At 37.2% G+C, this 16,055-nt stretch overlaps 1 protein-coding gene across 2 annotated transcripts in view; it reads right to left on the minus strand.

The window, feature by feature from the left end:
• The window catches only part of ANKRD28 (ankyrin repeat domain 28), an 87,154-nt gene that overhangs the window by 51,697 nt on the left and 19,402 nt on the right, over window positions 1-16,055 (minus strand). For both annotated transcript variants that reach the window (XM_075706463.1, XM_075706462.1), the window contains exons 3-4: window positions 13,146-13,224; window positions 2,786-2,856 (exon numbers count right to left, since the gene is read on the minus strand). In XM_075706463.1, coding sequence (XP_075562578.1) covers window positions 2,786-2,856; window positions 13,146-13,224 — 150 coding nt within the window. The remainder of the gene's footprint in view (window positions 1-2,785; window positions 2,857-13,145; window positions 13,225-16,055) is intronic.

The raw sequence follows: 16,055 nt of genomic DNA on the forward strand, positions 1-16,055 counted from the left end.
CAAGATAATCAAATCCCATTAGAATATGTGCACACAATTGGAATGCATAAAAAAAATCTGTTGGCAGTATCAACATGACAACGAATACTGCACTTTACATCAACTCCATGACCTTCCCACAATTCAGTAATTGCTTTCAGTGACTTCCAACTCAAACACTGAGCACACAAATAAATGATTGGCACTCTGAACTTAAAACATGTTACCATAAGCAGTTACTGGAAATTTCGAATTACACTGTGGTACAATAGCTAGGTATTATTCTCAGCCACGAGCAGAATGCTAAGTAACACTTGATTCTATTTTTTACAATAAATTAGATTTAAAATGCTCAAATTTCTTCTACTGTCAATAAAAAATAAAATTGGAACAAGCATAAATGTGAAAATACTGCATCACAAGCTTGTAATTTAAATGAGAAATGAAATAGCTTCTATTCTCTAAGAAGCAAGCAGATTTAGTACTTCAAAAATCTAATCAATATTTTGAACTTTTGTCTTTTTTGAATCAAATATTAAGAAAAAACATAATCAGAACAAGGAAATTTTAGAACAGCTATTACCCCTTTTGTAAAAGGAAGCACTGTAGTACCAGCATAAAAAGAGTTTCTTATATTTTTTTGTGCATATGCATTCATTAATTTCAAGAATTATTGAATCTGCTTAGGGTTTCAGGTTTTTGTTAGGTTTTTTTGTTTGGTTGGTTGGTTGGGTTTTTTTTTGAAACGTACCCCAGGCACAGAAATCAAAGAATCCTTTAGGTTGGAAAAGACTTTTAAGATCATCCAGTCCAACCGTTGACCTAGCACTGCCAAGTCCACCACTAAACCATGTCTGTAAGCACCACATCTACACCTCTTTTAAATACCTCCAGGGATGGGGTACTCAACCACTTCCCTAGGCAGCCTGTTCCAATGCTTGATAACTCTTTCCATGAAGAAATTTTTCCTAGTACTCAATCTAAACCTCCCCTGGGGCAACTCAATGCCATTTCCTCTTGTCCTATTGCTTGTTACTTGGCAGAAGAGACCAACACCCACCTTGCTACAACCTCCTTTCAGGTAGTTGTAGAGACCAACAAGGTCTCCCCTCAGCCTCCTTTTCTCCAGGCTAAACAACCCCAGTTCCCTCAGCCACTCCTCATAAGACCTGTGCTCCAGACCCTTCACCAGCTTCATTGCCCTTCTTTAGACACACTCCAGCATGAATATAAAGGCCTGGAGCCAGACGGTCTTGACATGAAGTTGCTTGAACTCATGCAGTTGACAGCTAAATCTATAATTCCAGCTCTTTTGCATGTTTCAATGTCCTTGTTTAATTGCAGCTGTCCTTGCTTCAAGAGTTAAGTCCAGATGTTTTACTGAAATCACTGAAATCATTATCAAGAGGTTTTCTTTGTTACCGCTTTTTTCATCTAACACGTAAAAAAACACCTGTCAGCTGGAAAACAGTGCCTACACGTACCAACCACCTCCCCATCTACGTATGTGGGCTCCTATGACTTACTGTATTTATAAACAGAAAATTCTGACAGGTACCTATCATTGCTTCTAGGGTAGACTGATTGGTTTACATGTTTCATTTGCCTTTGGTTAGTATTTTGTTTAAAATATTCCACATTTTAAAGGTTGCATTTCTTGAAGTTATCGTTTAGGTCCAGTTTGTCTGCAGCACTCCTCTCTACCAGCGTTACTGACATAAGGAGTTTTTACAGTCCCTCAGCTCTGAAGAATGCAGTTATTTGGTGCTTTGGTCAGCTCCCAAAGGAGCAGCCTAAAAATACCTCAAGAAGAATAAACAGCATTTGGGAGTCAGGCGCCCTTGGAGATTCATTTTCAAACACTGTTTTGAATAACACAATCTCCACATAAATTGCATTATCTTGTCACTAGCATTAATAGCTAAGTTATCCAGGGAATTCAAAAGCAAAAACTGAAACAAGGCTTGTTTAGATAGTTTGTGGATCAAATACTTGAAGCTTAATGCTTGCCAAAACCAAAATATTCAATTGCATCGTCTCAAACAAAAATTTACACAGAATCTTTAAAAGCCCTTTATTTTTGAGACATACTGAAATGAGCATTGATTTGACTCAGGATCTCAAAGGAGATAGTTTTGCATAAACTCTTCCACATAACAAGCTCAGCATTTGTCTGTTTTGATCTTCTACAGGCATTTAAAATTTTTATTAGGACATCAACAATAAAGGAAAAACAGCAAATTCATTTCTTACATTACTATATTCTCACAATTGTGTCACTGGTAGACTTAAAAAAAACTTTATTTATAATTTCTAAAATTATTCTCAATACTATCATTACTCATTAATCACTTTTTAAAAAAAAATATGCAGACCTATAGAACCATTTATTTCTTCAATGCCTGAACAGACAAGAATGTAAAAAAAAAAAAAAAAAAAAAAAGAAGAAATGCAAATATAAGGCTGCAAAAGTTGTACTAAATCTTCTTTCATCTCTACTTCCCTCACGCTGAACCATTCTGGTTACCTTAAGAGAAGTAACCTGGACTTGAGAACACTGCATGCAGAATCCTCCTCTGCTAGGGTAATGGCACTTGAGCGCAAACCTGAGAACTGGAAGTTTATAATTTTCCCCTTTCTTCCTACTCAGGCATATGATACGTATAGTCTCAAGTAAACTGTTGCAAGTGTTCTCAATTCCAAACATTTGGAGTAGTTTCAGTTTATAAAAACCGAACAAAGACGAACAGAAGGTAATTTGAGATGTCTTATTTTAACACAAAGCAGTCAAAAAAAAAAAGCATACCTCACTACAAGATGCCACAGCTCTGTGTAAAGGAGTCAACCATTTGCTGTCTTTGGCATTAACTCTAGCTCCTGTAACAAAAAATAAGAAAAACGGAAATTTACAATATATTTACAGAAAGACTTAAATATTTTCCAGTACAGAGATAAAACTATTGGAAGATACTTATTCTAGGCTCATTAACACAGAATGATGCCAAAAGTGGAACAGGAGTCCTTTCTCCAGCTGAAGCCCACCCTTTGAGAAAATTCTCTTAACACTGCACCCATAATACTCTTCCATCAGTGTGCCCATCTGTTTACACTAGGTAGTCCTCTATAATCTTTTGTGTTTCTAAAGGTACCTAAAAGACTGTTGGGTATGAAAGACTGACTCCTTGCCTTCATTGAGCAACAAAAGCTCATATTTTCCCACTACAATTGAAAATCTCCATTAAAATAGAGAAAGAGGCTACACTTTTTCCCCATGCCTCCAAGTTTCCTTGTGGTTAGTGAGTCTGACGCCTAGGTATGTAGAATGATGCTTCTCCTACTGGGAATTTGGGAATGAATCTTCTCCACTCCACCAGGTCACCTAGCCCACTTCAGGACCTCCTGTACCTCCCTTCATGATCTAGACTGTAATAACCACACCCCTCTGCTTCTTAAAAGCATACACGAGAAACAGCTGTCCCTGCTGCCAGGAAAAAAAAGTCGCACAAACATCTGTAAGGGACACAAGCCTGGGTTTGGATTTTAATTTTCTTAATAATAAAAGGAAAGGAGGATTTGGAGATTTTTTTTTTTTTTCCCTGAAGGAAGAAACTGAACTACTTTCTAACTTCCACTGAACTTCAACAAACAAGAAAATTTATTGATTAAGCTTAATGATTTAATTTCTTACTGATATATATATATACACATACACATATATATCCTTATAGGGTTTTTATACCTTGAGTGGAAATTTAGCCATCTTTATTTGAAAACTGCTGAGATTTTACAGCGATGTCATACCTTAGACAAAATGTTACTTTTTTTTTAAAAATAGTTTGGAAATACGGCTGGAAAGAGTTCACAGAGCAATATGTGATATCACACAGTAACATTAATGCTATACGGTCAGAGCTTATTAATTTCTCAGGCTGAACATAATATTGTTATGTCAGAACCAACTTTTATTTTTTTCTACACAAAGAATAGAAAAGGATGGAAGGCCAGTAAGGCACAAAATGCCAAACAGGCTGCTGGTCAGGGTACCCAACTGACAGACAGGGTATTTTGATCCAAGTCTCCCAGACCTGCACCAGCAAAGAAGTCTCTCCCAGTCCAGCTGAACAGCCTGACCAAGAAACTTAGCAGTCTGTACAAAATCATGGTTGTATATACTAAGCAAACCAGAGATCTGAAGTCAATTCTCTGAGTTGGTTTCTAGTCAATCCATCCCTTTCAGGCTTAAAAACACAACATGGAAGCTGATGCTGGATGCAAACTCCCACTTTGACCCTAGGTCTTCCAAGCATCAGACAGAGCCTGACATCTAATTGCTGGCTACAATTTCAGGGATTTCCCTCTTTCCTTATCCAAATTTCAGAAGCTTTGGGTATCATCCTATTTTCCAAGTTCAAAAGTTTTTGAAAAATAAATTTGAAGGAATGTGAAGAAAGTCCAAGTCCATTTGAAGAAAACCCCCACAATCCAACAAAAGTTTAAGAAACTTAGTCTTACCATAAATTATCTGCTTTTGTCAACCATCCTAAGGGCCTAGTGAACTGCACCATATCATGTACCATAACATAATGTACTGTATCAAATTCTGCGTAGAACTTGAGCAAAAAAAGAATCTGAGGATTCTAAATGTTACCAGAAATGTCTTAGGATTTTTGGTAATCCTTCCCAAAAGACAATAACCTGAACGATCAGTAAGTGAGAATGTAATCAACACATTTCAAACATATCTGTAATTCTTGATTGTCTTCCAGGTAATTGTTAGCCCCACCTTGTTTTTAGTAGACAAGACAAAAATTAGAGCCAAAATGATGCTCCAAGCTCCACCTGACTTCACATCTACAGCCAACAACCAAGGAATGAGGACTTTCAAAGTCTAACTGATTTCTATTTCTAATTTTAGGATACAAATGTCTTTGAAGTGTTTTAAAGGAATTAAGGGAGTTTACTAGGTCACTAATCACTCTCTTGATTTTCCTCAGATGATGAAGCCTGAGATAGGAGAAGCACCATGCCCAGCAGAAGGGGAAAAATGCATGTTTCCACTCCAAGGAGGTGACAGTTACCTAAGCTCTAGTGAAAAATGTGCTTAGAGTCCAAGCCATGTTTATGGGTTCAGCTGTCATTCACTGACATTTCTGGTACTTTAACACACAGCCTAAAAATCGCATCAGAAGATAGCAGGAATAAATACAAAATGACACAGTACAAAAGGTCTTCCCAGTGGTAGGTTAATCAAACTTGCTAGGACTAAGGAAAAAGAATATCTCAAAGTGTTTGTTGTTTCTGGTAAGAAAGAGGGATCGGCATTAGCCAAAGAAACGCCTAAGGAAATGTGAAGTGATACATAAAAGTAACATGGTCCTCTCAAAAGAACAAAACCAACAAAACAATATCTGCCCCACCCCCCTTAAGTGATCCTCCACCCAAAGAAGCAAGAAAGCCTAGGTCTAGGACATGCCATAGTTAAATTAGTGTAATATGCAGACACTAAAATAAGTTAACTTTTGAAATGCACAAAAAATTTGTAGATTGTCTGACAAAGGAAAAAACAAAGTTGACTTTGACAAAAGATCTAAATCTCTGATGGACTGACTGAAGATAAGAACCACCACAACAAACAATTCCTAAAAGAGTTCTGAAATTGTTAGAATGAAAGACAAAGTTTTCAAGTAATAACCAGAATAAGCATACTACCAAAAAATGTGTATGCACTATTAATGTGGGAATCAGGAAATCTGTAGCTCTAGATATATTAAACAAAATAATATTTTAAATTAACATAGAGATACTTCCCCCTTAAATTTCTCCAAGAAGACATGCTGCCAAGAATGATTTAAATTTCATAAAACAGCTTCTCCAAACAGCTTTGTATCTGAGGTCGTAATACCCCTCTAGGCTATTCTTTACTCCCTAGCACATGATTTTGGGAAAATGTTACTGTTCCTCCCTCCCCCTTCAGATGCTCTCCATGAAACATAAAGCTCCCTCAAATCTATCATGCTCCTACCATGCAACAGTAAGGAAGGTTACAGACTTCACGCTCTGGGGTAAAGCTCTACTCCAGATCACTGCAAAAAAATGTTAGAAAATATATTACACCTTTACTGAATATCTTTTGCTTAAAGATTATTTGCTTCATGGCTTGCTTAAAAACAGTTTGAATGCATGTATGCATATAATTCACTGCACAACATTGCCGATGCAACATTATCTCTGTGAAGCTCAACCTGCTGAAGTGTTAACCAGGGCACTTCTCACATTTCAAATGCCAGTTATGCAGTTTGCTCTTTGAAAACACGGTGCAGCGTACCTCAATCCCCAATTTGTAAAACCAAACAAAATCAAATTAAAAAAAAACCCACCACAGTGGATCTTCCAGACTTCAGGGGCCTGGTCTTAAAATGTTTATTAAAACTGCTCAAATATTTAATCTGTTTAAGGTAAAAGTTCTTATATTTCAATTCTTTTAATGTCATAGAGCTTGCAGGAAAAGGATTTGGGGGCTTGCCAGAGATATTAAATACAATACTGCAACACAAATACCCATCATCTTTACTTGAACCTAAGAACTGATCATGTAAGTGACACTCCCCTAAAACTGCACCTTCCAGACAAACCAACTTATTCCTCCATGTTGGTGCACTAAACCAAAATACTAAACAAGATCTTCCCTTTCATCACCAACTTTGCTAGTACAGCCTAGTAATTTTACACATCTAGGCAAATATGAAAGCAGGATTTTTGCTCTGCAAAAAAAAAAGGGGGGGGGGGGAAGGGAGGAGAGGGAGGAGTATTACATATTTTTCTTCCCTTCTCCTTGAATCTTACATTTCATTTTGCAAAGCTGCATTCACAAGACTGAAAATTAGAAAGACATGTTTTATTAAATAAATCTAGTACAGAAGCTATTTAAAAACTCAGTGATGCTTACTTTCAGCAAAGTTATGTTCCAGGAGACATCTTCCAACTCAATACATGCACTGATTTACAGAACTACCCTGGAAGCTTTAATTATATCAGTCCATATCTGGCAGTTGCACATTTAAACGTGCTGTTAGCTACCAATACCTGGACGTATGTGTCTGCAATCCAGTTGCTACTTCATTAATGTTGATATCCTTACATTCAAACACAAGCTAGTATCTCAACCATCTCTCGAAGGGATAGACAATGAATGACTGTGCAGGAAATGCTGCAAGGAACAGCCACCTCCTTCTTCATCCATAAAATGCCACATAACTATATACAGCCGTGTCTCAGCACATCACCTTTGTGTTCCTCTCCATAAGAACTTTTGCTGTGACTGTATTCCCAAGCTACTCTACACCAGAACTCTTCCTATTTGTAAATGTCCTCGGAATACTAATGAATGCAGTGGCTACATTACTTGCGCATCACTAGTTGGAAATAGATTCAGAAAAGAAATACAACAGAACTGACATGACATTTTCATCTTTGCTCACAGTACCGACTTAAGTACTGAATTGCCTTCCACTGTTCTGTTTGTAGTCTGTGTTTTTAGACTATCAAGGACAGTATTTTCCTTTGTTATTGTACAAGATGTGCTAGGGACTGAACAATATCATAATATAAGCAAATAAAGCGAAAGTGTTTTCATTCACATACACAATACGGACACCTGATGTTCAGTATTTAAAGCTCTGAAATGTTTATTTAGGAGTAAAAGATGTAAATAAGATCTTTAGATTGCATTTTAAAAAGCTAACAAACTTTGTCTTAACAACTAGTATACTGAAATAATTTTAGGAATCATCTTTGCAGAAATTAGGAAGATCCCAGGTATAAATCACCGAGAATAACCAGCAGTCTTACTGTAATTAGATTCTATTTAATTATTTTCCTAAGGGCTAGTATTAGCTTCAGAAGTTTTTTCTTTTTAAATGACCCACTTTTTATCTAGTAAAGATGACCATGGAAGTACTTAAAGTGGCAAGCAGAAATTCTCAGACTAGACTGGGGAATGAACAGATGGAGAAGAAAACGTCTCCTTAGACAGAAAACGTGAACATTCAGGAAGAGATACAGAAAAAGTCTGTAAAGTAAAAGAAGATTTGAGACATGAATTGGAGCAATCAGTAATAGAAATCTAGGGTAATTTTCTATTGAAAACTTGGATACTTGGAAAATTATTGCTGCAAAAATAATGAATAAGACCTTATTGAGAGAAAGCTTCTTCCTATTTATATGCTAAATGCATAGTAGAGGATCTATAGGAAAAAACACCCAACCAACAGCAAAACAAACAAAAAAACAAACGAAAAAACATATGGAGATACACTGGCCACAAAAGGGAGGAAAACCACAATCAAGTCAAAGCCATCCTCCAGAACTTTGCTGCCGTGTCAATATAAGAAGTCCATTTCCTTTCAGAACATCATAGTTTCTGCTGCATCTCAGCCACCACCTCCTCAAGCTTCAGAGAGCAACAGGAGGTTCTCGGACTCCTTGAGCTACTGAACGCTTCTCCCTTTTCACAAGTCAGCTTCATTTTCTCTCTCAAAGAGCATCAGAGCTACTTTCTTCACAGCAACTGACTGTTACTGCTGCCAGAGGGAAGTTACGACAGCTCAAAAAAGAAAACGGCTGCCAACATCATTGTCCAAAGCAGAGGAAGCGGCCGAAAGATACAGCCAGTGTAAAAGGGGCCCCTGTGAAACGCCTTCAGCGTGTGGGTACATCTGCAATCCAAACAAAGGGAGCTTCACGTGGCTGATATTTTTGCAGTGACAGCCTTTCAACAGCTGACCTGTGTGACTGTCATTGCACGGACTTTTAACACTTGCATAGCTTCAGAATTAGACAAAAGAAACACAGGTAGAGTGGAGTCACATTAGAGGGTCTTTACTATCCTCCAAAATCTGTTTGTTACTACTGTAACAACAGTTTTCCAGTGTCAGCATGATTCTTACATTTTCCAGCTGACCCAGAGGAAAGCACAACAAAAACACATGGGCTGCCAAACTTTAATGAGATTGAGTTTGACCACACACTCATGTACGCAAAGCTCCATGCATTGAAAACTTTGGGTTAAACAAACAGAAATGTGCTGTGTTAGTATTTAAATATCAGTGCAATATAATAACTAAATCTATTCAAAAGGAAACAACAGATAATGCATGTTTATTTTCATAAATTACGTTGATTTCAGTGAAAGCAATAATACTCTGCATTGTATTTCAAAGAAAACACATGAAAAAAATTACTAATCAAAAGAACACATTCTAGGATCGCACTAATCTGTACGGCTCCTCACATGTCACTTGCCTGAAGAATAGACTCTGATGGCATTTAAAAAAGCATAGGACAAACACAAAGAATGATTTTTTATAAACCAAGAAGCCTCCCCAGAACAGTTCACATGCAGGAATTAACTGAAAGAAGGGTTTGGTTTTTTAAATCAGGACTTCTTGAAAAGAACAAAAAGTTGAACATTCAGTTAAGACTTAGTTATTTTACTTTTTTTACTTCTCAGTAGTTTGCCATCAGGGATTTACACAATTAAAGTCAGTGCAATTATGCAAAGTAGACAGATGTATTTGTGTACCAGGGTGCAGAATTGTACACACATCATAAAAATATAACTGTGATGGGCATTGCGACTCTTCACAGAGTAATACAAAAAAGAAAATGCTTCTAAAATTATGATTCTCAAGTGACTAAAATATAAGCTTTTGTTCTATCATTCTGTACACTAGAAACAACCATCTTTATGCCTCCTGTTTATTTACTGTTCACCTCCTTACCTTTTTAGGTAATTTAGGAATGCTAATTGCTTATCTAGCTACAATCTAACAGGGAGAGACGATTTGAATATTTAGACTTCCACAGACCATACTGGTATGACAACTTGCTGCCAAGATGTTCACGTCCTCAAGGGACAAGTTTATTAGTGTTAAGTGAAGCACTGTGTATCCAAACCATCACCTTCAGGTCCCTTGCCCAGGTAAGAGACTACAATAGGAGAGGTCACAGAGCAACCTTGAGGTTTGGTGGGAAAATATCACAAGAATTCAAAAACTAATTAAGTATGCTTTTATGACTGAAAACTTATTCCACAAAGGTCTGCAAATAGGCTGAATCAGTTATATCTTCAGAATGTGCAATATGGGCTGCTTAGGTCTATAGCAAAGTAATATAAAGATACTTTAACAGCAACACATGATCCAAAATACATACCTGAAAGCAGCGTGGATCCCCTGGACAGGGATGCAAAAGATGTCCCAATCCAATTTAAAAAATTGTCTATGTCTACCCCTATGTCTAGGTAACATATGATATGCACTTTAACTAAGAATAGAGAATAATGAGAATCAGGTAAGAGCCACTGGTAGTGCAAAGATTAATAGTGACTTGAGTAATTTTGAAGTCCAGTTTGAAGAAAGTCAAAGCAAACAGTCTTTGCAGGGTAGCTTGCACAGCAGGAAAACTGTAAAGTGGTTCCTAACGACATTCCAGTAATAGTACATTAGAGGGCATTACAAGTTGCAAAGCCAAGCTCTCACAAGGTGAGCAATGCTAGGATGAAAGTAGTCCTCACTACTTAATTCAAATCCCTTGTGTAAATATATTACAGTAGGTCAATTAAAGCCACATACGAAATTTTTACATGCAAATTTACTGCAGAGGAGACTTGTTCAGAAATGTTATTTATTCAAACTATTTTCTTATTGTTCAAAAAGAGATCTTGCAACATGGCAAGCGTTCTTCAAACCTTGCTGTGGTAACAGATGTTCTTTATTTGCTCCCTAATGCTCCTCTATTAGAACAAAATGTAACACTGTACATCTGTCTCAAAGGAGAGATTTGATTTCCAGCTGAAACACAATAGATGAATTTTCCGTATCTTTATGAAATGGAGAGGATAAATACACTTAACCTCTGTTCCTCATCTTCCAATTAAGAGAGCTAGAAGAAAAATCTTGGCTTGTACATGTTGAGACACCTAGACCTAATTTCTCAGAGATGTAGCTGGTGCAGCACTTTATATACCACTGTGAGTACTCACACTTCACAAACCACAAAGATTTCAAATCCAGCATGTAGTAATGAGGAAGACTAAACTGGCGACTATTTTAAGCTGCTTGCCTAAAACCACAGATGGCGTGCAGGTAATATACAGATTAGCGCTCAAGTACAGCACAGCCTTTCAAACTGAACAGCCTTAACACGCGGACATCATTTTCTCATCCTGCAATTAATGCTCCTCTTCATTCACTTACAGATGCACCAACAACTGGTATCTGTGCCTCCTTCACTGTACCACCCTGATTCATTCCCAGCGCAGCCCCTCCCTGTGAAATTCATGAGGCTGTGCTTCCACAGCAAGGCACAAAGACGTAATTGAGGTCCACAGCACAGCACATGAGCACAGCAAGGTTAGACTGATATTGGCTATACATTCCACAGCTTTCAATGCTTTTGATTTTGCAACTATTTAATCCCTTGTTTTGTGTAAGTAAACATTTATTTAATAAAATTGAGAGACATATCAGCGCCTCCCAGTCTTCCCGAACAATCTGCAGACACAGCAGCACCTCACAACCTCTCCTTCACACAACAGCTCAACTTTGGACTATTCATACAGCCCTAGTTCTTAGCTCTTCACTTTGCTCCTTCATTCTCCGATTTTTCTTACACTTATCCCCAGGCGATGTGCCCAAATAGCATGACTAACCTTTCTTCCCCTACTGCCATCCCCCAATCAGGATCTCGTTTCATTAATATCTGAATTCATTAATATCCTCCTGAATAAGGAGCTTATTGCTCCTTCCATAAGCCCTTTGCCCCAGAAAGAGATATTTTCTTCAGTCACAGTTCTGGTAACTCAACTCAGTTCACCCAAAACAGTCAGAAGCTTAACTCACAGAAGTAGCTGACTACAACTTTGCAAAGTTTAAAACATGGTTAGATTTTGGGGGTTTTTGTTTGGTTTTGTTTTAATAACTGTGAAAACCCAAACAAAAAATCCAAGATCCCTTTTCAGAAGAAAGGGGTCATTATATATTTTCAAGAGTCACCAGAACTTGGGGTTTTTTCTTGATAGGGAAAAACAGCACCTGCTCAGCAACACAGGTGAACTCTTCTGGAAAAATTATCACTAGAGAATGTTTCAATGAGAAATATATGTATAAAAATATGCATAGTGTGATATTAATTAATTATAAGTATATATAATTATAGAGAGACAGTACATATTATATATATAATGAGAAGATTATATCTTGCTAAATTATAACAAATTAATTTGTGCCTGGCAATTTCAATTGAAAGTCTGGAAGTGACTCCTGCAATCTTAAAAGTGACATTTCCTTAAAGCAAAATTTGTTATTAAAGGTTGATGGGGGGGTGGTGTGGAAATAGCCAGCTTTGCACAGGTAAGGTGTGCCATTAAGCAGACTGAAGATTAAAGTAGTTCTATGTGGGACTGTTACAAGTTTTAATCTTTCTATTTAACCTTAAAGCTCCATATCATGAATTCAGCCTCAAGCTACCTGATGGGTAGATTCATCCAAAATCAAAGAAAATCAATTCAGTATCTCAGTCATGAAGTTTTGCTTTCAGGTTTTTGCTTTAGTTTCTTGGTTTTTTTTTTTTTTTTTTTTTTAAAAAAAAAGATGGAAGTATACTGTTTTACAGACCTTGCACTTTGTCTTAATACAAATAAATAGAAAAAAGACAAATTTTAAAATTTTCAGCTGATCCTAACTGTATTATGTGCATTTAAGCCAACAGCAAAGGATACTTAAAAATAATGTAACGAACTTGGGATGCCATCTTCTATGTTCAATTGTTTTTCTGAAGGCTATTTCAGAACCAAAGCAATGCTGCTAACATCTACCTGTAACATACACACTATTACTTCTTTAAACTAGAGTTAAACTACCTAAAGCTGATCAAGCTACAAATAAAAATAGCTGTCACTGAGAAAGCTTTCTACAAAGAAATATTTTAGAGCAGAACTACACAGTATTGTAACACTGATAAATCTGGAAACCAAAACTTCAGTACAAACATCTTTAATTTCTAGTACATTAAATATCTCAATAAAAGCTACACAGACTAAGATGTACATAAATATTTCTTTGTATGTGCATAGTTATTTTTTTTCCATTAACAGGAACAAAACATACCAGATAAAATAAGTAGTTCAATAATTTCTGCATCTCCCAGATAGGCAGCAGCATGTAAAGGGGTCCTTTTCTCATTATCCTGTGGTAAGAGGGGGGAAAAAAGGTTTTATTTAAAATAAAAAAAAGTATGGTTTAGCATTCTGCATGAGTTATGAAAAAAACACTACATAATAGTGCATCTTCCAAATATTGTACATTTTATATTTTAGAAAACATAATTACTCTAAAGACATTAGTCACATATAAGACAAGCATGCTTCTCCCTACGGAACTCTTAATACCTACATTGTCAACTAGTGTTTTCCTGACACACACAGATTGACAAATGCTCACCACGTCTTTAGATTAACCCATCAGTTAGAAATCACCATTCACTTGTCTCCAGAGACAGGAACTTGAGGCTGTCCTACACCGTTAAAAATGGTGTCACCTTCATATGCAACAATTAGCGAGAAACATTTTCTTTGGAAAGTCTGAAGTTCGTTTCAGCAGTTATTTTTAAAATAGCCAATAGAAAAGAAGCTGGAGTGAGTAGGGCCAAAAATACTGAAATCCAATTTCAACTGTTTTGTTACTGTAAATAAGCAAAGAGAAGGCAGAGATGCAATTTATTTTGCAGAAAACACTCTGGAGGATGCAAGTACGACCCAGCACTTCTGATTAGTTCCGGCTGATCTAAGGTCCCTTTGAAGGCACACATAAAGAGAACTTACTTAGCCATACACAAAAGACTGATGAAGATTCACTTTTGAAATACTAGCACAAAATACTTCTCAACTCTTCCAGGATCAATGCCAATTTCCCTGCACCAGTTTATAGCTTAATCAAAAATAAAATCACTTTCACATCACAGTGAGTGATAAAAATGAACAAGAGCTGACCAGTTTGCTCTCTGAGGGAAGGCCGCTGATAAATCAGAAAAGAGACGGATCATCAGTTGGCATCCTGGTTCTGGCCTAAGCTCAGCTCAGGTGTCTAGATCTTTTTAGTAGAGTTTCAAATACACCGGGGGTGAGGGATCAAGATTATAAGCAGCAAGAAATTCTAAGTTGCAAGACATTTCTATTAATTTTACTGTTGTGTCACAACTATGGTAAAATTAATGCACGTTAACTGACATTTCATTGTGAAAAGCATTCCTCTTCCTTGCCAAAATAACCTTATTCAGCGAATCCCTACTCGAGAGCTAGCAGCATACAAGAAGAAAACTAAAGTTCATGGCAGGAGAGATCTGATAAAAAAACTAGAGCCGAGACCCAAGAAGTCACTTCTAAAACACAGAAGACAATTTCAGAAGTTAGAACACTCAACTTCCCCCAAGACACCACCACCATACACACAAGCCCCCCACCCCAGACAACCTACTCCCTGTTTATCCCTGCTTAGAAGAAGTCTAAATTACAGAGTCACCATCTTATCAACGTTTCCTATTTTTTTGAATCACACACAAGTAATTCCAAATTGAGCAGTGCAAACTTGACACTGATGCACCCTGAATAAAGAATTAATACTACTTATCAATCACTAACACCACATAATGCCTCACGGTACCAATTACTTGCCAGTATGCCTCAACTGCAGATTACACATTTATGACAAAAAAGACAGACAGCAAGCACAAGGGAAAAAGTAATACACATATAAAACTTGCTTCCCCAGCCCAAAGGCAGTAAAGACCAGCCAGCAATGAAAATCAGTTTTCGTTCCTCCAGTCTGGAGGAGTGGAGCTACTATAGCTAGCTAATGTTTTGCAACCCCATTTAAGCCTTTTTGATAATGCTGAAGAGCCTGTAATTTACAAATTAAGTATGATATTATACTGCCTGCAATTTCATTGTAGAATTAGAGAAAAATAAGATGGGCCATGAGTACATCCTTCTGTAGAGACAGCATTCACTCAGCAACACAAGTAAAAACTGCATTCCCCACTTAAAGGGCAAAACGCATTATCATCAAAATTGTCACCACATTTGTTGTGGTGTTGGTTTGTTTGGTTTGGTTTTGGTTGTGGGTTTGTTTTTTTTGTTTTTTGGGTTTTTTTAAAACATCTCAGTGACAGAAGTCATGCGAGTAACCATCTGAAATAACCAATCAGAAATCTTTCAATAAAATGGTGGCGAGAAGGAAGCAGTTTGTCTAGAAAAACGCTCATCACCAAACCCCAAATATATTTTCCTGAAACATCCATGGTCCAAATTTCTGATAAATTTGAGCCACACTTCTCCAAAAATCCAACCTCTACTATTGGAAACTGTTGAGCATCCTGAAACCACCAAGATACAAACACGAAAGCAGCTCAAACACAAGCAACTTTTCCACTCCAGCACTCCTATGTTTCCAAGCTGTGTGTTTCCAGTCATGTAAATATTTCAGTTTTGCTGCTCTTAAGCTGACAGCTTGAAATTACTCAAAGCCCACCTCCCACTTCTGCAGCGGGGAGTACAAACTGGGAGGATACCTATGCAGGAGGCTGGTGGAGAATTCCCTGCTCTACAGCACCAGGGCAGCCCTGCTGGGATGCTCATGCATTGTCATCTTCTGGGTCAACTCCAGAGCTTGGTGTTTCAACAACCCCAAGCCCCAGGGTCTCTATCGACCACAAGTATTCTGCATGCTGAGGGTGCTTTGACAGAAGCCCTGCCTTTTTTCCCTAGTTTCACAGCTGGCACTTTTCGATACTTCCAAACAACTGTTTTTTTAACTTAACTTCTCTGTGGGAAAGTTTTTGTTTAGTAGTTAAAAACCTGTTTTTCAGAACTTCTCACAAAAACAGAAATGCTGCATTCAGCAAGCTCTCATCAGTATGCAGAAGTCTTTGCTTCCATTAAAAGAAAATTCTAATTTTGTTCCATCTGAAGTCTTACATTGTATTGGTGAATTTTAATAAATTAAATCTGAGTAAAATTAAAG

This window comes from Pelecanus crispus, chromosome 2 (assembly GCF_030463565.1).
Source record: "Pelecanus crispus isolate bPelCri1 chromosome 2, bPelCri1.pri, whole genome shotgun sequence".
Classification (NCBI taxonomy): domain Eukaryota; kingdom Metazoa; phylum Chordata; class Aves; order Pelecaniformes; family Pelecanidae; genus Pelecanus; species Pelecanus crispus.